Consider the following 23,965-nt stretch of genomic DNA (forward strand, 5'->3'; position numbering starts at 1 on the left):
TACATATGTTTAACCATCCTTGCATCCCAGGGGTAAATCCCACTTGGTCATAATGTATGAACTTTTTAATGTATTGCTGAATTCAGTTTGCTAGTATTTTGTTGAGAATTTCTGCATCAATATTCATCAGAGATACTGACCTGTAGTTTTCTTTTTTTGATGTGTCTTTGTCTGGTTTTGGTATCAGGGTAATAACTGCCATTGTAGAATTAGTTTGGAAGAAGTTCCTCTTCCTCGATTTTTTGGAACAGTTGAGTATAATTGGTGTTGGTTCTTTAAATGTTTGGTATTCAGCAGTGAAGCCATCAGGTTCTGGGCTTTTCTTTACTAGGACTTGTTCAGGTTTAGATTTCTTCAGGGTTCAATCCTGGTAAGTTGTATGTGTCTAGGAATTTGTCCTTTTTTTCTAGATGTTTCCAGTTCATTGGCATGTAATCACTCATAGTAGCTACTAATGATCCTTTGAATTTATGCAGTATCAGTTGTAATGTATTCTTTTTTGTCTCTGAATATATTTATTTGGATCTTCTCTTTTTTTCTTAGTCTGGCTAAAAGTTTGTCAAATTTGTTTATCTTGTCAAAAAAACAACTTTTTGTTTCATTGATCTTTTGTATTATTTTCATTTTAATTTTATTTCTGCTCTGATCTTTATTATTTCTTTTCTTGTACTAATTTTGGGTTCAGTTTGCTCTTGCTTTTCTGGTTCTTTAAAATACATCATTTAAATTGTTTATTTGAAGTTTTTCTTCTTTTTTGAAGTAGGCACTTAATAGATATATATTTCCCTCTTGGTACTGCTTTCACTGTATCCCATAGGTTTTGGGATGTTGTGTTTCCATTATCATCTGTTTCAAAAAAATTTTTAATTTCCTTCGTAATTTCTTCATTGACTCACTGGTTATTCAGGAGCATATTTAATTTCTGTGTATTTGTATGGTTTCCAAAATTCCTCTTGTTATTGATTTGTAGTTTTATTCCCTTGTTGTCAGAGAAGATGGTTGATATTATTTCAGGTTTTCTTGGATGTTTTAAGACTTGTTTTGTGACCTAACATATGGTCTCTCCTTGAGAATCATCCATGTGCTGAGAAATGTATTCTGCCCAGAACATTCCTGTGTCTATTGCTGTGTGTATACAAGGCTGTATTCTGCAGCCTTTGGATGAAATGTTCTGTAAATATCTATTGGCTCCATTTGGTCTATGGTGCAGATTAGGTTTTATGTTTCTTTGTAGATTTTCTGTCTGGATGATCTGTCCAGTCCTGAAAGTGGGGTGTTGATGTATCTTGCTATTATTGTATTGAGGCTTATCTCTCTTTTATTTCTGATAATATTTGCTTTATATATCTGGATGCCCCAGTCATGGCTGCATATGTATTTTAAATTGTTACCTCCTCCTACTGAATTGACCCATTTATCATTATATTGTGACTTCTTTGTCTCTTCTTATAGTTTTTGTCTTGAAATCTGTTTTGTCTGATATAAGTATAGCTACATCTGCTCTTTTTTGGTTTCCATTGGCATGGAATATCTTTTTCCATCCCTTTATTTTCAGACTGTGTGTGTCTTTGTAGGTGTAGTGTGTTTCTTGTTGGCAACAGATCAGTGAGTCTTGTTTTTTAATCCATTCAGCCACTCTGTGTCTTTTGATTAGAGAGTTTAGTCCATTTATGTTCAATGTTGTTATTGATGAGTAAGGACTTACTCCTGCCATTTTTGTTATTTGTTTTCTGGTTGTTTTGTAGTCTTCTCTTCCTTCTTCTTTTCCTTCCTGTATTCCTCCTAGTGAAGGTGATTTTTCTCTGTTGGTATGCTTTGATTTCTTTATTTTTAAGCCAGTCAAATTTAGCAGTTGGTTTTATACCAAATCTAGTGACACTAATGTTAGTAAGGTCTGATAACTAACTACCGTGCTTTGATTTCTTGCTTTTATTTTCTGCATATCTGTTGTATGTTTTTCACCTTTGAGGTTACCATGAGGCTTGCAATACTCTCTTATAAGCCATTATTTTAAACCCATCATTTTTTAAGTGATGACAGTTTAATGCTGATTGCATAAACAAACAAACATATAAAAACAAAACTAATACAAACTCTACACTTTTGACTTTGTGCCCCCACTTTTTAACTTTTAGTTGTTTCTATTTGAATCTTATTGTAATATCTATGGCTTGAAAAGTTGTTATGATTATTTTTGATTGGTTTATCTTTAGCCTTTCTACTTAAGAGAAGTTTACACATCACTATTACAGTGTTATATTATTCTGTGTATTTCTGTGTGCTTACTATTATCAATGAGTTTTGTACCTTTGGATGATTTATTCTTGCTTATTAACATCCTTCTCTTTCAGATTGAAGAACTCCCTTTAGCATTTCTTGTAGGATGGGTCTGGTCTGGTGTTGATGAAATTCCTCATCTTTTGTTTTCTAGAAAAGTGTTTATTTCTCCTTCATGTTTGAAGGATATTTTCACTAGGTATACTATTCTGTGGTAGATGGTCTTTTTCCTTCAGCACTTTAAATACGTCATGCCACTCTCTCCTGGCATGTAAGGTTTCCACTGAAAAGCCTGCTGCCAGATGTACTGGAACTTCATTGTATGTTGTTTCTTTTATCTTGCTGCTTTCAGGATCCTTTATCCTTGACCTTTGGGAGTTTGATTATTAACTGCCTTGAGATAGTCTTCTTTGAGTTAAATCTGCTTGATGTTCTGTAACCTTGTACTTGAATGTTGGTATTTTTCTCTAGGGTTGGGAAGTTCTCTGATACTTTCCCTTTGAATAAACTTTCTACCCCATCTCTTTCTCTAACTCCCTTTTAAAGCCAATAAGTTAGATTTGCCCTTTTGAGACCATTTTCTAGATCTTGTAGGTGTGCTTCATTGTTTTGTTTTCTTTTTTATTTTGTTTCCTCTGACTGTATATTTTCAAATAGCCTGTCTTCTGACTAATTCTTTCTTCTGCTTGATCATTTCTGGTATTAGGAGACTCTGATGCATTCTTCAGCACATCAATTGCATTTTTCAATTCTAATATTTCTGCTTGATTCTTTGTAATTATTTTAATCTGTTTATTAAATTTATCTGATAGAATTCTGAATTCTTTTTCTGAGTTGTCTTTAATTTCTTTGAATTTCCTCAAAACAGATATTTTGAATTATCTGTCTGAAAAGTCATATATCTCTGTTTTTTTCAGGATTGGTCCCTGGTACCTTACTTAGTTCATTTAGTGAGGTCATGTTTTCCCGGATGGTGTTGATGCTTGTAGATGTACCTCGGTGTCTGGGCATTGAAGTTAGTTATTTGTGGTAGTCTTCACAGTTGAGCTTATTTGTGCCTAGCCTTCTCAGGAAGGCTTTCCAGTATTCAAAACCCCAAGCCTAATAACGCTGTGGTTTTTGCAGACTCATAGAGGTACTGCCTTGGTGGTCTTGGTTAAGATCTGGAAGAATTCTCTGGATTACCAGGCAGAGACTTGTTCTTTTCTCTTACCTTTCTCCCAAACATATGGAGTTTCTCTGTCTGTCTCCCTCTCTGTGCTGACCCACGTGGAACTGGGGGTGTGGTTATGCAAGCACTCCTGTGGCTGCCAGCACTGGGAATGTAATGGGTCAGACCTGAAGTCAGCACTGCACTGAGTCTTGTCCAGGGTCCTTCCCTTCAGGGTGGTGAGATCCCCCAGGTCGTGTACATGTCCAGACATGCTGTCCGGGAGCCAGGGATTGGAGCCAAATACCTTAGCAGTTTACCTTATGTTCTATTCTACTGCGGCTAAGCTGTCAGTCAAACCACAATACAAAGTCCTTCCCATTCTTTCCTCCTCTTTCCAAAGGCAGAGGAGCTTCTCCCTGTGGCCACGACCACCACTAGTCCATGGGGTTTCTGCCCTGCCACCACTGATGTTCACTTAAAGCCAAGGGCTCTTTGATTAGCTTGTGGTGAATGTTGCCAGGCCTGGGACTCACCCTTTAGGGCACTGGGTTCCCTTCTGACACAGGACAGGTCCAGAAATGCTGCCCTGTCCAAATGCATAATCCTGGACTTAGAGACTCCAAGAGCCTGCTTGTTGCTCTACCCACTGTGGCTGAGCTGGTATCTAGGGTGTAAGACAAAGTCTCCTTTACTTTTCCCTCTGCTTTTCTCAAACAGAAGGAGTCTTTCACTGTAGCCACCATAGCTGGTAATGTGCTAGGTCACTCCTGAAGCCAGCACATCTTAAAGCCCAAGGCCCAAAGCATACTCTCAGGGTATCACTGCTGGTTATTCAGGGCCCAAGGGTTCTTTATTTGTATTTTTTTAATTTTTATTATTTTTTGAGATAGAGTCATGTTCTGTCACCCAGGCTGGAGTGCAGTGTGCCATCTCAGCTCACTGCAACTTCTGACTCCCAGGTTCAAATGATTCTCCTGCCTCAGCCCCCTAAGTACCTGAGACTACAGGCATGCGCCACCATGCCCGGCTAATTTTTTTGTTTTGATTTGGTTTTTTTTTTTTTTTGAGACAGAGTCTGTCTCTGTCACCCAGGCTGGCCCAGGCTGGAGTGCAGTGGCGCAATCTCAGCTCACTGCAACCTCTGCCTCAGCCTCCTGAGTAGCTGGGACTACAGGCACATGCCACCACACCTGGCTAATTTTTGTATTTTTGGTAGAGACAGGATTTCACCATCTTGGCCAGGCTGTTCTCGAACTCCTGACCTCATGATGCCCGCCTCGGCCTCCCAAAGTGCCGGGATTACAGGCGTGAGCTACCTCGCCCAGCCTAATTTTTTGGATTTTTAGTAGAGACAGGGTTTCAGTATGTTGGTCAGGCTGGTCTCGAACTCCTGAACTCAAATGATCTGCCCACCTCGGCTTCTCAAAGTGCTGGAATTACAGGTGTGAGCCACCATGCCTGGTCCCCAAGGACTCTTTAGTCAGCAGGTAATGAACCCTTCCAGGACTGCATTCTTCCCTTCAAGGCAATGGGTTCCCTTTTGGCCCAGGGTATATCTTGAATTGTTGTCCAGGAGGTAGGTCTTTGAATGGGGACCTCATGACTCTGCCCACTGCCCTACCCTGCTGTGGCTGAACTGGTATCTAACATGCAAGACAAAGTCCTTTTTACGCTTTGCTCTCCTCTCCTCAAGTAGAAGGAAGGAGTCACTTTTGTTGCTGCAAGCTGCACTGTCTGGGGTTGGGAAAGGGATTGTGCAAGCACTCCCTTAACCACACCAGCTTGGGTCTCCTTAGGTCACATGCCACCCTAGTTTACTGGCTCTAAGCCCAGCCTAGCACTAGGAATTGCCTAAGAATTGCAGTCCTTGTGTCCTAGGCTGCCTTTCAAATTTACCTAGGACCCCAGTGCACTTCAGCATGTGGTGGTGAGGCTTGCTGAGAAACTTGAGTTCTGACCACTGAAATGGACGATTCCCCTCTGACTAGGGCTGGTTCAAATGCTCCCTCTAAGCCCAGCATGGCTTGATTCTCCCCTCTGATGGGGCAGCACTGAATTAAATATAAAATCCCCCGTTGCTGTGCTCTCCCTCCCCTACGCAGATCCTCTGCATAGCCACTGCTGGGGGATGGTGAAAGGAGTGGCGTTGGAGATTCGAGACTGTCTCTCCTGCCCTCCTCAATGCCTCTTTCCACCATATGAATTAAAACCAGGTACTATTTTTAATGGTGGAGGGTGTCCAGGTTCTTGGCGTCTTGAACAAAGAATTGGACAAAACACACAAACCAAGGAAGGAATGAAGGAATTTATTGAAAATGAAAGTACACTCCACAGTGTACTTTCATACACTGTGCATAGGAACTCAAAAGTTCCTGAGCATAGGAACTCAAAAGCCTCGTTAGAGAATTTCTGGGAGTTTAAATACTCCCTAGAGGATTCCATTGGTTACTTGGGGGTATGCCCTATGTAAATGGGGAAAATGAAATAAAGTTACAAAGTCATTTACATCCTACACCCTAAGGAGAGGATATTTCCTGTTACAGCTGAAGTGTGAATCAGCCTTATGTTCCCTGCCTCCAGACCCTATTTTCCTGCCTCACTATTTTTCACTTGACTTTTGTGTTCTTAGGATGGTGCTTTTCTGTGTGCAGATAGTTTTTAAAATTTGATGTTCCCATTGGGGATGGCAGGTGTGAGGGAATGAATGGTGTAGGCTTCTATTCTGCCATCTTGCTCTGCCTCCAGCCTCTCCTGTCTTCTTTCTTGATCTACTTCTTCATTTAGTCAAAACACGTCTTTGTTAAATTCTTAATAAACTGTTAAATTCTTAAGAAAGAGATACATTTTATGAATCTTTGCATATCTGAGAGTGACTCTATTTTACACTCACACTTGATTGATAATTGGCTTGGTAAAGTTGAAAGTAATTTATCCCAATCTTTTGAAGATATTGTGCTTTTGCATTCAGTATCGCTATTGAGTTGTGTATCTGGTTCTTGTTCCTTTGTAGATGATTTTTTATTTTTTACTTACTTGAATTTCATCTTTAACATCTTTTCTTTGTCTCTGAAATGCCACCATAATGTACTTAGGTATGAATTTTTGTTTTTTCATTCACCATGCTAGGGACTCAGTAGACCTATTTGTCTGTAGACGTGTGCCTTTCAGTTTGGAGGAATTCGGTTGCATTTTTTCTTTGGCAGTTTCCCTTCTTCTGTTTTTTCAGTTCTGTCTTTCCAAAGTTCCTGTTGGCAACATACTTTCACCTCAGTTAAATCTCTACATCTTTTACTTTTTGTTTCAAAAATTTGTCTACTTTTTCTACCTTTGGAGGATATTTCTTGACTTGCAACATTTCTATCGAATTGAACTTTTTCGTTTACAACCATATTTTTAATTTTCATGACCCTTTCTCCTCTGATCACTTCTGTGGCATAGCATCTTATTCTTGCTTTATGCTGATAATGTCTCTTGAATTTCTCTGTGAATACAAGTTTTTGAAGTATTCTTCTATTCCTTGCATTATCTTTCTTTGTTTTCTCTGGTTCTCTTTTTTTCTGGGTGTTTGCTTGTTTATTTGATATTAATCTATTTATTACTTTGTGATTTTTCTTCAAGTGTTCAGCAGTTTTTGGTTTTCTGTTTATATTCAAGAATTAGGTAATAAAAAGGCTGATGGCAAATTCTCTATTCATGGGCAGAACTTGATGGCTTTGCTTTGGGAGAATTAGGTACGGCATCAACTATATACGGGAGCATCTCCTACAGCATCTTCTGTGCTGGGAGATCCCTCAGTGCCTGATCTTAGAAATCTTTGTGTATTTCTCTGTAGTAGGACACCTGGAGTTTTGGGTGGTGGTGTCTGCTGCCAGGTATTTTAAGTGAGTAGGAGGTAGGGATTGACTTTTTTATGTACAGAATTTCAACCAATTCTCATGTTTTCGTGTAAAAAATGTATTCCTATCTCCATGTTGAGCTGGAAGTAAGATTTGTTTTAGAAGCAGAGTTTTGGTTTTACAGAATGGATTAAACGGGGTCAAGCTTGATACAGGGAGACTAGTTAAGGTATTCTCGTAATCTAAGTGAGAAATTATTAATTAGGCTTTGAACTGCAGCAGTGAGGGAAGGAAGTAGACATAAAAATGAATTGAAAATATATATAGATTTTTGGAACTTACTAGCTATAAGGAAATGTGTTTCTCTAATGATTAATTTGCATGGCTTTTTTTTCAGAGCAATGAATTGCATGAGAAACAAAAGTTTTATTTGAGGCAGTCAGTCATTGATTTGCAAACAAAACTTCAGGAGATGCAAATGGAGAGAGATGCTATGGCTGACATCAGGTTGGGATTTGTGAAATTATTTTAAAGTCACATATTTTCATTATGTAAAATTATTTTAAAGTTTTACTCTTTGTAGTAAAACTACTTGTGTGAATATGAGTTTTATCAATGTTATTTATTTTCTTTCATTTATTTCATAGACGAAGGGAGAGTCAGTCCCAGGAGGATTTAAGAAATCAGCTTCAAAATACAGTTCATGAGCTTGAAGCTGCCAAATGCCTTAAGGAGGACATGCTGAAAGACAGCAACACACAGATAGAGCAACTACGAAAAATGATGCTTAGTCATGAGGGAGTGCTTCAAGAAATCCGGTCAATCCTGGTTGACTTTGAAGAAGCCTCAGGCAAAAAAATATATGAACATGACAGCATGTCTACTCTGCACTTCCGCAGCTTGGGCTCAGCTATTAGTAAAATCCTAAGAGAATTAGACACGGAGATTTCTTTTCTTAAAGGGAGGATATTTCCAGTAAGTGGTGAGAATGCTACTTAAATAATTTTATATTAAAATGCATTAAGAGAATAGCATTAGATGCGTAATTTTTAAAATTCTTAAACTAAGTTCTCATTTTTCTGAAATAACAGAAGTTACTTCCACAATAATCTCTCATAATAGGAACTACCTTGGTTTACCTGTATAGCTTCATGAGAGTATAGACAAAGTAAAAGAGCTAATAAAATATGGGGATAGAATGTATTTGATTTTAGTATTATTTCTATTTGCATTTAAAGCATTCTTTTAGTTGAAAATATCCAGATTTTCCAAGCCTTATATTTACCAGTAACTAAATCAGGATCTCTTTTTAAAAACCAGGTAGAGGATCAACTTGAAGCACTGAAATCTGAATCACAGAACAAAATGGAACTACTTCTGCAACAACATCAAGATAGGTAGGTTTCTGACTGAGGTATGGAAAAGCCTAGTGAAACTAAACCACAGTTTTACAGTGTTTTCTGCCTCAATTCCAAAATCTAAACCACTCTGAAACACGTAAGTTTTTTTTATAGGTTTATAGGAAACTCATGTTACAATTTTATTTTCCTGCCCTAGTTAAAATGGTAAGGAGGGTGTTATTTGAGACAATTATAGTAGGAGTATTGCTATAGGAGAGAGAGATTAAGCTCAGCTTCCAGTACAAGGCCAAATAGGGATTTATAGCCACGGGGCATGGTGAGGGGTTCTGTGGATGGAAAATTACTGAGAAAAGGCATCAAGAGTAGGGGGATTCTTACTGAACTCAGGCCAAGGGCTTAGATGTCAAAGGCAGGGGATGAAGAACTTGACCAGATATCGAAGGTGGGAGGACTAAACTGACTCAGCAAGATTCTTGCTAGGTCTGGGCTAGGCAGGCCAAAGGTTGAGGCATAGTTGAAAAGAGGCCTCAGAAGAGCCTGACCAAAGTTTGGTGAAGGAGACAGTTTTTGTCACTCATTTGTTGGAAAAACCTGACCAGAGCTAATGAAAACCTTTCCATAGTCTATGATTTAGTGTGAATACTTGCAAATTGTTGCATTCATAATATGTTTGGTTAATGGGACACTTCCTTACATCTCACTTGGGGTGTCATATAATATATAGTACTTGCAATTTATTACCATGGTAAACTAAAAAAAATTCTGAATTCCAAAACTAGGTGACTCTCAAAAGATTTGGATAAAGGATTTTGGATCTGTTGTAGGCACTTGTTATTAAAAGAGTAGCATGTACAAAAGCAAAGCAAAATACTAAATTTGAGAGTATTGAAAATCATTCATTTTTAAAATAATTCATAGGAAAATCTTCTGTATCAAATAACAATCACCACATTCTTTTTATAGGATTGAGCAGTTAATAAGTGAACATGAAGTTGAAATAACAGGACTTACTGAGAAAGCTAGCAGTGCTCGAAGCCAAGCCAATAGTATCCAGAGTCAAATGGAAATCATTCAGTATGTGGTTTAAACTGTTAGTCATTCATCTTCATTTTAGAGATATTATTTTCATTAACTTTCTCTTCTATAATCTTTTAGAATTTGCTTGGTAAGATTTCATAAGAAAATGAAACTGTTTTTCTAACATTTAAATGAACAGGAAATATTGCTTAACATAGGTAACATTATCTGACCATATAAGAAGTATTTTTGCAAGTATTTGGAGCTCCTGGGATTGGCTGTTTTAAGTATTTGTATTAGTCCATTCTTAACACCGCTATAAAGAACTACCTGAAACTGGGTAATTTATGAAGAAAAGAGATTTAATTGACTCAAAGTTCCACAGGCTTAACAGGAGTCATGAGTGGGAGGCCTCAGGAAACTTACAATTAGGATGGAAAGCAAAGGGGAAGCAAGCACATCATACCATGGCAAAGCAAGCGAGAGAGAGAGTGGGGACGTGCCACACTTTTAAACCATTGATCTCATGAGAACTCACTCACTATCACAAGAAAACCATGGGGGAAATCTGCCGCCATGATCCAGTTACCTCCCACCAGGCCCCTCCCCTGACACGTGATTACAATTCAGATTTGTAATCTCCCAAATATCATGTCCTTCTCACGTTTTAAAATATAATTATTGGCCACGCACGGTGGCTCATGCCTGTAATCCCAGCACTTTGGGAGGCTGAGGTGGGCAGATCACGAGGTCAGGAGATCGAGACTATCCTGGCTAACACGGTGAAACCCTGTCTCCACTAAAAATACAAAAAATTAGTTGGGCTTGGTGGCGAGCACCTGTAGTCCCAGCTACTTGGGAGGCTAAGGCAGGAGAGTGGCATTAACCTGGGAGACAGAGCTTGCAGTGAGCCGAGACTGCACTCCAACCTGGGCAACAGAGCAAGACTCTGTCTCAAAAAAAAATACAATTATCCCTTCTCAACAGTCCCCCAGTCTTAACTCATTTAAGCATTAACTCAAAAATCCACAACCCAAAGTCTCATCTGAGACAAGGTAAGTCCCTTCTGCCTATGAGCCTGTAAAATAAAAAACACGTTTGTTACTTCCAAGATACAATTGGGTTACAGGCATTGGGTAAATGCTCTTATTCCAAATGGGAGAAATAGGCCAAAACAAAGGGGCTGCAGGACCCAGGCAAGTCCAAAATCCAGCTGGGCAGTCCTTAAATCTTAAAGCTCTAAAATAATCTCCTTTGGCTCCATGTCTCACATCCAGGGCACATGATGCAAGGTGGAGGCTCCCAAGGCCTTGGGCAGCTCTGACTCTGTTGCTCTGCATTGTACAGCCTCTGCGGCTGCTTTCACAGGCTGGCATTGAGTGTCTGTAGCTTTTCCATGTGAACAGTGCAAGCTGCCTGTGGATCTGCTATTCTGGGATCTGGAGGATAGTGGCCCTCTTCTCACAGCTCCACTAGGCAGTGCCCCAGTGGGGACTCTGTGTTGGGGTTCCAACCCCACATTTCCCTTCCACATTACCCTAGTAGAGATTCCCCATGAGGGCTCTACTCCTGCAACAGACGTCTGCCTGAACATCCAGGCATTTCCATACATGCTATGAAATCTAGGCAGAGGTTCCCAAACCTCAACTCTTGCTTTCTGTGCACCTGCAGGCTCAACACCATGTGGAAGCTGCCTAGTCTTGGGGCTTGCACCCTCTGAAGCAACAGCCCGAGCTGTACCTTGACTCCTTTTAGCCACAGCTGGAGCTGGAGCAGCTGGGACACAGGGTGCCAGGTACTGAGGATGCACAGAGCAGTGGAGTGGGCCCTGGCTCACAAAACCATTTTTCCTCCTAAGTCACCAGGCCTGTGATGGAAGGGGCTGCCTAAAGATCTCTGACACGCTCTGGAGATGTTTTCCCCATTGTCTTGCACCTCTTCTTTACTTATGCAAATTTCTACAGCCGGCAGCTTGAATTTGTCCCCAGAAAATGGGTTTTTCTTTTCCGTCAGGCTGCAAATTTTCCAAACTTTTACACTGTGCTTCCCTTTTAAACGTAAGTTCCAGTTTCAGACCTCTCTTTGTGAATACATATGACTGTATGCTTTCAGAAACAGGTAACATCTTGAATGCTTTGCTGCTTGGAAATTTCTTCTGCCAGATACCCTGAATCATCTCTGTCATGATCAAAGTTCCACAGATCTTTAGGGCAGGGGCAAAATGCTACCAGTCTCTTTGCTAAAGCATATTGAGAGTGATCTTTACTCCAGTTCCCAAGAAGTTCCTCATCTCCATCTGAGACCACCTCAGCCTGGACTCATTGTCCATATCACTATCAGCATTTTGGTCACAACCATTCAACAAATCTCTAGGAAGTTCCAAACTTTCCCTCATCTTTCTGTCTTCTTCTGATCCCTCCAAACTGTTCCAACCTCTGCCTGTTACCTAGTTCCAAAGTCACTTTCATATTTTCAGGTGTCTTTGTAGCAGTGCCCCACTCTCCTGGTACCAGTTTTCTGTATTAATCCATTCTTACACTACTATAAAGAACTGCGCAAGACTGGGTAATTTATGAAGAAAAGAAGTTTAGTTGACTCACAGTTCCACAAGTTTAACAGTAATCATGACTGGGAGGCCTCAGGAAACTTACAATTATGAGGAAAGCAAGCACGTCTTACCATGACTGAGCAGGAAAGCAGGGAAGTGCCATATAAACCATCAGATGTTGTGAGAACTCACTCACTAGTGTGAGAACAGCATGGGGGAAGTCTGCCCCCACGATCCAATCACCTCCCACCAGCGCCCTCCCTTGACATGTGGGGATTACAATTTGACATGAGATTTGGGTGGGGACACAGAACCAAACCATATCTGTGTGTGTGTGTATGTATGTATGTGTGTGTGTGTGTGTGTAATATATATGAATATAAGTAAAATGTGTGCATATGCATAGAAATAATTTTATTTGAGTTGTATGTTAAAACTTTTTATATGTACATTTTCCATCATATACAAAAGTAGAGAGAAAATAGTGTGATGCACTCCCATACAGCTGTCACCCAGCTTCTGCGGTTTACAGTATATTTGAGCAGAAGCTTTTGAGTCAATTTTGGAAAATAAAAGACTATTGGCTTAATAATGCCATATAAAATAACTAGTGGTAGTGTCAAAAAGCTAGAATACTCAGGTGTTACTCTTATTCTTAGTTTGCTATTTGCATTTATTCTCCTTCTAAACTCTTCTTAGAGAGCAAGCAAGAAATCAAAACTCTATGTATATGCGTCAGCTCAGCGATCTGGAATCTACTGTTTCTCAGCTACGTTCTGAATTAAGGGAAGCCAAAAGGATGTATGAAGACAAGGTGAGTTAAGGTTTTGCTGCTCTGCTTCTAGAGACTATAATAGCCAGAATCAATATTATTTTATTAATAGTTTATTTGAGAATAAGGAATCAAAGTCATTTCAAATTAAAAGCAGTTTATAAGCTGGAGTAAGAGCATGCTAAATTATATTTTAAGCTATAAACAATTTTTATTTAAATTATGTACTCTGATTCATTCTTAGCAAAACATTTTTTGCATAGTTCAAGTAAGTTTCTAAAAAAAACATTAAAAATAAGACCATCTTAATTATTTTTACTTTTCTAACCATTAGCATATACTTCCATACCAGCTCTGATCCCCCTGCTACTCAATATTTTTGGGGCCTAACTCCTCTCTTACTTCAACTCCTAACTCTTAATCATTGTGAAGTTACCAAACTGAATTAACTTTAAGAATAATTAAATGAATTAATTACATAAAAATTAATTAGGAAGATAAGTCTTCATCTCTCATCATGTAATTCACTTTAAAACCACATTAATTAACATTTGATACTCTGTTTTTTTCTTTCACTTTCCATAGCTAATGAGAAGCTATTCAGTATCATTGTCATCTATTTATCCAGAGCTTAGGATTTTGTTCATTTCAATCATTTGTATAGCAGTAAGACCCTAAAAAACAAACAAGGAGCTGCCATTAAGAGGAGTGGTGTTCTTCATTCCCTGTAAGAAGGGTGATTACCCAAGGCTGCTTGCCTAGGACAGTCTCGGTTTGCACCTGCTAGCCCAGTGTCCTGTTTTATGAATGCTACCTCTCATCTCCATAGTGTCCCCATTTGGAAGATAAAGTCTATATTTAGTCATCCTACCTGTAAGAGACCCTTAGATAGCCGTGCAGAAACAATTTACGTACAGTTCTGTCACTTGTAGTCAGTTTCTCACACCTTAGCTATTTGGAGCAGTAGGTTAGAAGAAAGAAAGTATAAGGAAGCTGCCATATACCCTTTATAAAATGAAACCAATTCTATAGGGTAACAGTACATGGAGGAAAGCTCCATATGGGAAGAATTATATATTGCAACACGAATTCTTCCAGACATTTGCCCTTCTTTGGGCAACCCCTCATTTTAATTATCACTCCAGCCGGCCACAGGAGGGGGCTGTTTCTCCTTGGTTTGAGCATGGAAATAAGATACCTCAACCTTTATCTAAGCTGAGGGTGGAATTTAGACATGACTTTACTAAAGTCTAAGCCATAGAGAGTAACACGAAACTGTATAATCTCAGTTATAGGTGTGGGTCCTTTACAGCAGTGTCTTCCAAATATTTTCCATTGCTACTCACAGTAAGAAATATAGTTCATCTTATGATCCAATACACACATGCAACTGAAGCAAGATTCATAAAGCAATATTTACTCCTATTACATGTGATGCTGGCTATTTTCTCTTCTCTTCAGATGCTGATTTGAAGCTCACTAAATTGATTTCATAATTTATTGGTGGGTTGCAGTTTCAATAACACTGCCTCCTTTTGTAAACCTCCTTGCATAACCCTTAACCTAAATCCTTGTGGCAATGTTATTTCAACCAGTGCCACCTCTGAGCAACCTTAAGGGACCTTAGACTGCTTAAAGGGTACACTTGACAAACAAAAGGTCAGAGAGGAGCATACGCTTTTCCCCGCCTCTCTGAAGCCTGCTTTTTGTGTTCTAGTTTCTTTTCTCAGGACAAGCTTTTCCCCTGATGATTGATAGCAGTCTGGGCAGACCAAGCCTATACCAAAAGGTCATGACTGCACCCTGCAGACAACGGCAGGAGGGGCTGATTTCAGTGCACCATGGGGTGGGAGGGTGCTTTTTCACTTGGGTCTAGTGGAGGTAGCCACTCTGGCAGAAGTGAGAGCTGACATTCTGACAGTGAGAGAGGGAATAAGAGAGCTGTTGTGTTACAGTCCAATGTAGTAATGCATATTCATGAATAATCACAAATCATTTTGGAAAAATTAAGTACCCATTGTCTATTGACAAACTTTATGAAAAGCCACCAAAGTACTAAATAAAGCTCAACTCACCTGTGGTTTCTTACATGATTGGTAACTGGTATAGCTTTCTATTATACTGTTGTTTGGAAAAATTATCCTTTCAGAAGCCTCACCCATTGTTTGCTAATTGGCATTTGGCCCAATATATAGTATCATGCTGATTTGGACATATTGGGAAATTTTTTCACAAATTCTGAAATATCCATCTAAAATATATAAAAAGAATTTCTAAGTTTTTATAAGCATTTAAATCTCTGGCATTGTAGAAGCACGAGATCCAAATGAATGACTGCAAGCTTTTTACATGAATGTTTTGGAGTCATATAGATACAAACATGATATTAGAATCATTCTCTGATTTTGCTCTAATGTAAATAGTGGCTCAGCAAGAATTTTTGACAATCTTAAATAGTAAACAGCTAACGGAAATAAGGAGGGCATATCAGCTTCATTAGTTTTAATAAATCACTGAGATTTATAATACACCACAGTGACCCTAAATAGAGTTGGCACCTAGTTGATGGTTAACTAGATTGCCTTAACAGTAACTCCCTTTGATTTGGTCAGGGAGCACTGAGAGATGACTGCCATGTAAATATAGCTAAGTACACTCTGGCCTAAGGTGACGTTAATTACATGGTGTAGCTGAGCAAGGAAAATCAAACAAGTGAATAACAAGGATTTCACTTTGGCTCATAAAGAATAGTATTGTTACAAAATGTTTTTGTTATAATGAATTGAACATAAAATCTAAAAACAAATTATTCTGCTTAATTTTTATTTTCATGTGACTTGATATTGCTAAAGTTTATGAAAACCTTAAAATCTATTTTTCTCTGTTGCTTCAGTGCATATTTTGGTATGTACTATTCAAATAACAATAAGGAAAAATATCAAAGGAAATAATACATAAAAGCTGTGATTAAAATGAAATTCATGGCCAGGTGCAGTGGCTTACACCCATAATCCCAGCATTTTGGAAGGCTGAGACAGGAGGATCACTTGAGCCCAGGAGCTTGAGACAAACCTGCGCAACATAGTGGGACTCTGTCTTTACAAAAATAAAAACAAAAATAAAAAGTTAGCTGGGCATGGTAGTGTGAGCCTGTAGTCCTCGCTACTAGAAAGGCTAAAATGGGAGGATAGCTTGAGGCTGGGAGATTGAGGCTGCAGTAAGCCATGATCATACCACTAACTTTAGCCTGGGCAACAGAGTGCGACCCTGTCTCAGGAAAAAAAAAAAAAAAAAGGTGAGATTTGTGTGAAAGGAAACTAATAAAGGTGTATTGATATTAAACATCAACATGTTTTATGAGGGGCAGTATTAGTATTTTCTCCCGAGGTCAGATTTCTTCATTTTAAAAAGTGTTTTTACTTTTAAAAATTGATGACATGGCGGTCTGAACAAAACTTTTCCAACTAGAATGCATAAATTAAGAGAAAACTTGTTTTGGAAGTTAATATTTCTCTTCAGATTAACACGATTATTTTATGCCGGTAAACATAGAAATTGTACTTCAAAAAAAATTTGAGATGTAGCTTTTGTAGCTTACAAAAGTGTTTTACTGTAATGCTGTTTTCTATTCTTCTCTTTCCATTTTAGGAGAACCTCCAGAATTCCCCTTTACGAATTTGGACCAGTAGAAGCTGTCACTATTGGCTCTGTAGATTTGGCTTTACTCTTAACTTTCGCTTTTTGACAACAAGTGTCCTGATCTTGACTAGCCTAGTGTCCTGTTTTATGAATGCTACCTCTCATCTCCATAGTGTCCCCATTTGGAAGATAAAGTCTATATTTAGTCATCCTACCTGTAAGAGACCCTTAGATAGCCATGCAGAGACAATTTACGTACAGTTCTGTCACTTGTAGTCAGTTTCTCACACCTTAGCTATTTGGAGCAGTAGGTTAGAAGAAAGAGGAAAACAGGACACTGATTTTCGCTCATGATCTTGATTCAACGTTTATTTTTACTACTTTGAAAGCAGTTGGGGCTGAATTTTCTATTAAAAAAGTGATGATTTAGTAGCACTGGCTGGAGCTATATACTGTGCAGGAAGATTCTGTGCAAACCTCTGCATAGTTCTGCCAATGCACCGCCATGCTGGCCTGTAGCATCCCTTATTACTCCATAGCTGTGTCTTTTTGAGCACAGAAAAACAGAAAACACCACCACCAACAGACAAACCAAACCTCGTGTGATTTGATATGATTGGCAATATCTCTAAAATCAATGTGAGATTAGAATGAAATCCCAATACTCATTTGTCCAGTGATCCAAACCAAAAAGTGCATTCATAGATGGTGAAAGGGAAAACCAGTGCTACTATGTAAAAATAAAAGCAAAAGAAAAAAAATCTTTAATACATCTCAGATGTCAGTATTTATTCTGGATATTTTAAAAGGCTTTTCTTTATAGTGTTTTTTACAGCTGTTTATATCAACTCAGCTGCTACTTCAATGGTTTTCCCTTTCACTATTTATCTTTTTAATTGATTAATATAAATGTTTTTACTCTAAAAAGTGAAAGGTAAAAGCAGAGCTATAGCAGCTGAGTCAGTACTGACAACCACAAAACAAATGTTCCTGCAGGGGGCTGGAGGAACTTCTTATACTTAATAAACAGATGGAAAGATAAGACTTGGCTCTTTTCTTTTTCTTTGTTTTTTTAATTTGGTCTCATGTCAAGTTTGATGTTATGAAATGATTATCCAGAAGTTTTTCTTTTTAAGTGAAAGCAGACAAAAGAGAAAATCTTAATTTAAGCTTTTAAAGCATATATCCAAATTATTTTCTTTGCTCAAGGATAGCAATGGTTTATGCCAGGCTAGGAGTAGAAAACGTTTATTTTAATCATATGATTAATTCAAATTGGAAATGTTCTTGTTGAATTTATAGCTCAAAAGACAGGTGGAAAATAAATTATTTCAGCTTTATTAATACTGTTCTCGTGGAAAAAAAGCATTAGAATTGAAAGGAACATGAGAGATCATCTAGAATACTCTTTCCAATTATAGATTTAAAAAATGGAAACACAGAGAAGTTATGTAACAGAAACTAGACAAGAACCTAAGGTGTTTGGCTCTCCGCCTGATCATGTTGCCTGTCAGATCGTGTTCATGTACCCATTCCTTGCCAGGCAAACATGATAACTGTGTAACAGTAAAGTTTGTGGTTCTTCCCCTTACTGTATTTACTAAGTGTGTGCTGATTTAGTCTTTCCTGATAATAATAAAAGTGAAGAGATTTTATCAACTGATATTGTTCCTTCATTTTTCTTAGGAAGTTACCTGTGTTACAGAGCTTGAATTTTTATGGGGCTTTTTCATTTATTTTCCTATATATCCCCAAAAGGAGCACAAGAAGTCCTTTTTTGTTTTTTCTAAGAGTGTCTCACTCCGTTGCCGTGGCTGGAGTGCAGTGGCACGATCATGACGCACTACAGCTTCAAACTCCCTGGCTCAAGCGAGCCTCCCACCTCAGCCTCCTGACTAGCCAAAACTACAGGCGTGCGCCACCATGCCACGCTAATTTTATTTTTATTTTTGTAGAGATGGGGTCTCACTATGCAACCCAGGCTGGTCTCAAACTCCTGGTCTCAAGTGATCCTCCCACCTCAGCCTCCTGGAAAGTACTTTATTGGATTATTAGAGTCTAGGAATACATTTTAGACAGTAATCTAATATTTTATGTGTACCTAATTCTTGTGAACTACTTTTTATACTTAGCATGCAGCCAGATACAAAGTCAGTTTAGGAATATAGCCAATATAAATATTAAAGTCTATATGCTGATTTCTGTAGGTAAATGGGAAACTGATAGTGCTGTATTAGTACTTTCTTAGTCATATATGTAGATATATATGTATAACTTCTATTATTTGATTATTATTAAAGAGATGTGTATATGTATGTATAGATAATATAATTCAATATGTGTTGAATAAGTGAAGATCTTTAAAAATAAATAATAGTAAAACTAGAAAGTTGTCGAGAAAAAGTTAGTCTTAGTCAAATGTTCTCTAGTTAAGAAAGTTTTATCATAGTACATCATCCAAACCAGGTTTTATTATTGACAGCAGATTGGAAACCTACTACATAGACACCTTAAAGGTAAGAAGGAATATGTAGCATTTATGCAGACGTGAAAGATTTCCTGTTACTAGAAAGTAGATGATAAAATAGTAATGGTAGATACCTAAAGATAAGGTATCACCGTATAACTAAGTATCAACATGTTCTCATTGTTTTAATATCTTATTATCTAAGTTATGATATTGTGTGGCTCAGCTAAAATATAAACCCTTAGTCTCCACAGTCTGAGATCCTAGCCTCTTAGCATACACTGAACCTAGACATTAAGAACTATAGAGGCCGGGCACGGTGGCTCACGCCTGGAATCCCAGCACTTTGGGAGGCCGAGGCAGGTGGATCACCTGAGGTCAGGAGTTCGAGACCAGCCCAGCCAACATGGCAAAACCCCATCTCTACTAAAAATACAAAAATTAGTTGAACGTGGTGGTGGGGACCTGTAATCCCAGCTACTTGGGAGGCTGAGGCAGGAGAATCATTTGAACCCGGGAGGTGGAGGTTGCAGTGAGCCAAGATCATGCCATTGCACTCCAGCCTGGGTGACAGGGCGAGACTCCGTCTCAAAAAAAAAAAAAAAAGAACTATAGAAATGCTATTAACAGTGATGCATTTTATGGCATGTGTCATAGAAATGCATATTTAAACAGATCAAACAGCTGCCTTGTTGGAATAAAATGCACTTCAACATCCTCTAAAATTGGTACTTTTATTCCCATTTTACATTAATAGTTGAACAAAATGAGGGTTAGAATGGTTAAATTGTCTGACTGTAAATATAAATATATATATATATTCATCCTTTAAAAAAGTAGTGAATATAAAATAATGACAATAGCTAATAACTTGTTACCATTCATTCTTTTATATTCAATGCCTTTTATTACCGAAACTTTGATATTCTGAAGCAAAATAGCTCTTCTAAGTATAATACAGTTCATTTGTGTAGGCTCTGCAGCATGTTATTTATGCCATATCAAGCTTCCTTTTTTTTTTTGAAACAGTTTTGCTCTGTCACCCAGGCTGGAGTGCAGGGACGCAATCATGGCTCACTGCAGCCTTAACCACCCAGGCTCAAGCAGTCCTCCCACTTTAGCCTCCCAAGTAGCTGGGACCCCAGGTGTGCACCACCATGCCCAGCTAATCTTTAAAAAAATATTTTTTGTGGAGATGGGGTCTCCCTTTGTTGCCTAGGTTAGTCTTGAACTCCTGGGCTCGAGGGATCCTCCTGTCTTGGCCTCCCAAAGGATTACAGGCATAGGCCAACCCTCAAGCTTTCTTAAATACCAGATTATAGAACATGTCTTCACAGAAGATAAATCTTGAATAGTATGAAAACAGGAGGCCGGGCGCGGTGGCTCAAGCCTGTAATCCCAGCACTTTGGGAGGCCGAGATGGTGGATCACGAGGTCAGGAGATCGAGACCATCCTGGCTAACACGGTGAAACCCTGTCTCTACTAAAAATACAAAAAACTAGCCAGGCGAGGTGGCGGGCGCCTGTAGTCCCAGCTACTCTGGAGGCTGAGGCAGGAGAATGGCGTAAACCCGGGAGGCGGAGCTTGCAGTGAGCTGAGATCCGGCCACCGCACTCCAGCCCGGGTGACAGATTAAGACTCCGCCTCAAAAAAAAAAAAAGAAAAAGAAAACAGGAGACGGATGTATTACAGGCAGTTCCCAAATTCAACAGTACTAAATATTTCATTTTGTCTAATTTCCCTGGATAAATACAGCATAGATTTTCTAAAAAAAAAAAAAAAAAAAACTTTACAAAACACATCACAATACACTTTTTTTTTTTTTTTTGAGATGTAGTTTCACTTTTTCACCCAGGCTGAAGTGCAATGGCATGATCTTGACTCACTGCAACCTCTGCCTCCCGGATTCAAGCGGTTCTCTTGTCTCAGCCTCCCAAGTAGCTGGGATTACAGGTGCCCGCCACCACGCCTGGCCAATTTTTGTATTTTTAGTAGAGATGGGGTTTTGCCGTGTTGGCCAGGCTGGTCTCAAAATCCTGACCTCAGGTGATCCACCTGTCTCGGCCTCCCAAAGTGCTGGGATTACAGGCGTGAGCCATTGCACCTGGCCTCACAATAAACTTTTATTTTTGTTCTCAAAATAATACCGTTTGTTTTCCAAAGTCTATAATTTATTTTATATTACCCACTGTCATAATCAGGCACTGTTCAATTTGTACTTTCCTTTCAGATAGAAGAGCTGGAAAAGCAGTTAGTCCTTGCCAACTCAGAGCTAACTGAAGCCCGGACAGAGCGTGATCAATTCAGTCAGGAATCTGGAAATTTAGATGATCAACTTCAAAAGCTGTTGGTAAGATTATGCTTTAAAATATGAATAAGATTAATTCTGGCAAGTTTTTTACCAAAATATATCACAAAACTTGTTTCCTTTATAAAATTACCAATTTATAAAATATTTGGCATACATGCAACAGATTATTTTAGACACAATTCAAGTTTTGCATATAAAATATATTCTGTATACTTAATTTTTTTCTTAAGCAGAGCTATTACAGTATTAGGTGAAGGAGATCTTGACATAGTCATAGTCTTTCAAGTAGATACCATATTCCATTAAATTGAAGTCGTGTCACATGTTCATTTTAAGGCCAAATAACATTCAAAACACATACAAATTGTGTATATAGAAATTTGGAATGGACGGTTAGGTGAAGTTGTTTTGAAAGAAAAGGACAGTATGATGGTGCTCATAATGAAGCAACTCTGTCCTCTGTTGGAGAAACTATAGGATGAGATTTTAGGAAAGGAAATGTTTGGAACTCCCTTTTGTGGTATTAGTGGTATAACAGAATAAATTTCTCAGCTTACCAAACCCCATTCCAGGGAATTGTGCTCTTTGCTGTTAAAGCCATCCTTCGCAGGCTGACAAGGGTTTGATGAGCTGAGGTAAGGATAGAACTGAGGGCTGTGTAGAGAAGCTCTTAACCTTGGCGTAATTCTTCAGTTCTTTATCTAACATTTGCATGTTTCTCAGTGTTCTCCTATCTAATTTGAAAATCTTGGAGACTGAATGTCTGAAAGATCCTCAAACCTGGCCTCCCTTTTCATTCTTACCGTCACCACCCCTCTTTCAGCCCTTCATTACTCATCACCTGGAGCACAGCAGTCTCCTTACTGACATTCCCAACTCCAGTTTTTCTCCTCTTCACTCCTTCCTGTAAAGGGCTGCCACATACATCTCTCTACTCAAAATTACTCTTTGATGTCACTCTTCAACTCAAAATTACTTTCTCCGTAAAATCAGACACTCTCCCTTTCAGTACTGTTCATGATCCATAACCCGGCTAACCTTTCCAATCCTTTCTCTCTACCTGGACCCAGTGCACCATGCAAACACACAGGCCCCTTTCCTGTCCCTTCTTCCTAATCTCTGCATCTTCAGGTCTAACTCAAATACTATCTTGAAGCATTTTGATCCCTTTAGTGAGATTCTGTCTGTTATTCCCTATCTTTGTCCTTTTAATGAAAAACCACTTCCAGTTACCTATGTCTATGTCTTAACTTTCTCTTGGATCATAAGTCATTTGAGCGTAGATAGATCTTTGCTTTTACTAGTCTGACTGTAGAGTTTTTGCTCCTATTCAACACTGTATTTTTTAAGCGACTAAAAAGGGAGGTAATTCTATTCACAGCCCAGATGCTACTCCAATTCCAGTACCAGCTACTATTCTGCCATTTCTCCATTATTTATCATTTTTCCTTTATGCTTTTGAGCATTTCTTTATTATAGGAGCATACTTGATGTGAGGTATAATGTCTTTCTTAGAAAATGCAAGACTTAAAAACAGGACACTTTTAAAATCTACTGTATTTTCCTTTTCGTTGTATATTATTTGAGGTCTAGTCCCTCGAGATAGACTTGTAATGCTAGAAATTTTAAGCAAAATGTTAACTTATTTTTCTTGGAAATAATTGCTCTTAAGCCATTAAAAAGGAATCAGATTCCAAAATCAAAGGTGTCTGAAATCACATAAAAACGCCAAATATAATATAAACACAATATGTTTTATCTTAATTATTTAATAGCAGGGAGGAAAAAAGCATTCCTCTTTTTTTTTAGGCTGATCTACACAAAAGGGAGAAGGAGCTGAGTCTGGAGAAGGAGCAGAATAAGCGTCTGTGGGACCGAGACACAGGCAACAGCATCACCATTGACCATCTACGGCGGGAACTGGACGACCGGAACATGGAGGTGCAGCGCCTGGAAGCCCTGCTCAAGGCCTTGAAGAGCGAGTGTCAGGGCCAGATGGAGCGGCAGGTCAGCACCTGCACAGGCTGTGCCATCGCCAAAAAATCTCCTCTGGGGGAAAAATATATATTATGTCTAAATAGAGCTTTTTATTTTTAACATATATGGACCTAAAATGGCTCCTAAAATAAAGCTATGGATTCTGTGAGCAATTTATGAAAACCTAACACTTATTTTTTATTTTATTTTATTTTTTGTTTATTTATTTATTTATTTTTAGATCGCACCTCCCTCTGTCACCCAGGCTGGAGTGCAGTGGCACAATCTCAGCTCACTGCAACCTCCGCCTCCAGGGTTCAAGCGATTCTCCTACCTTAGCCTCCCAAGTAGCTGGGATTACAGGCGCGTGCCACCACACCCAGCTGATTTTTTTAATTTTTATTAGAGATGGGGTTTCACCATGTTAGCCAGGATGGTCTTGATCTCCTGACCTCATGATCTGCCCACCTCAGCCTCCCAAGGTGCTGGGATTACAGGCGTGAGCCACTGCGCCCGGCCTATATACGCACGCGTGTGTGTGTGTATATACATATTTTTTTTTGAGACACAGTCTCACTTTATTGCCCAGGGTGGAGTGCAGTGGCA

General features: G+C 38.8%; 1 protein-coding gene across 1 annotated transcript in view; it reads left to right on the plus strand.

Annotated features, from left to right (window-relative positions):
• CCDC158 (coiled-coil domain containing 158) overlaps positions 1-23,965 on the plus strand; it is a 101,865-nt gene that overhangs the window by 14,177 nt on the left and 63,723 nt on the right. The window contains exons 4-10 of the mRNA XM_023222577.1: positions 7,664-7,773; positions 7,914-8,241; positions 8,587-8,663; positions 9,591-9,701; positions 12,892-13,006; positions 21,302-21,421; positions 23,192-23,389. Of these exons, the coding sequence (XP_023078345.1) occupies positions 7,664-7,773; positions 7,914-8,241; positions 8,587-8,663; positions 9,591-9,701; positions 12,892-13,006; positions 21,302-21,421; positions 23,192-23,389 (1,059 nt within the window). The remainder of the gene's footprint in view (positions 1-7,663; positions 7,774-7,913; positions 8,242-8,586; positions 8,664-9,590; positions 9,702-12,891; positions 13,007-21,301; positions 21,422-23,191; positions 23,390-23,965) is intronic.

Source organism: Piliocolobus tephrosceles, chromosome 3, assembly GCF_002776525.5.
Source record: "Piliocolobus tephrosceles isolate RC106 chromosome 3, ASM277652v3, whole genome shotgun sequence".
Taxonomy (NCBI): domain Eukaryota; kingdom Metazoa; phylum Chordata; class Mammalia; order Primates; family Cercopithecidae; genus Piliocolobus; species Piliocolobus tephrosceles.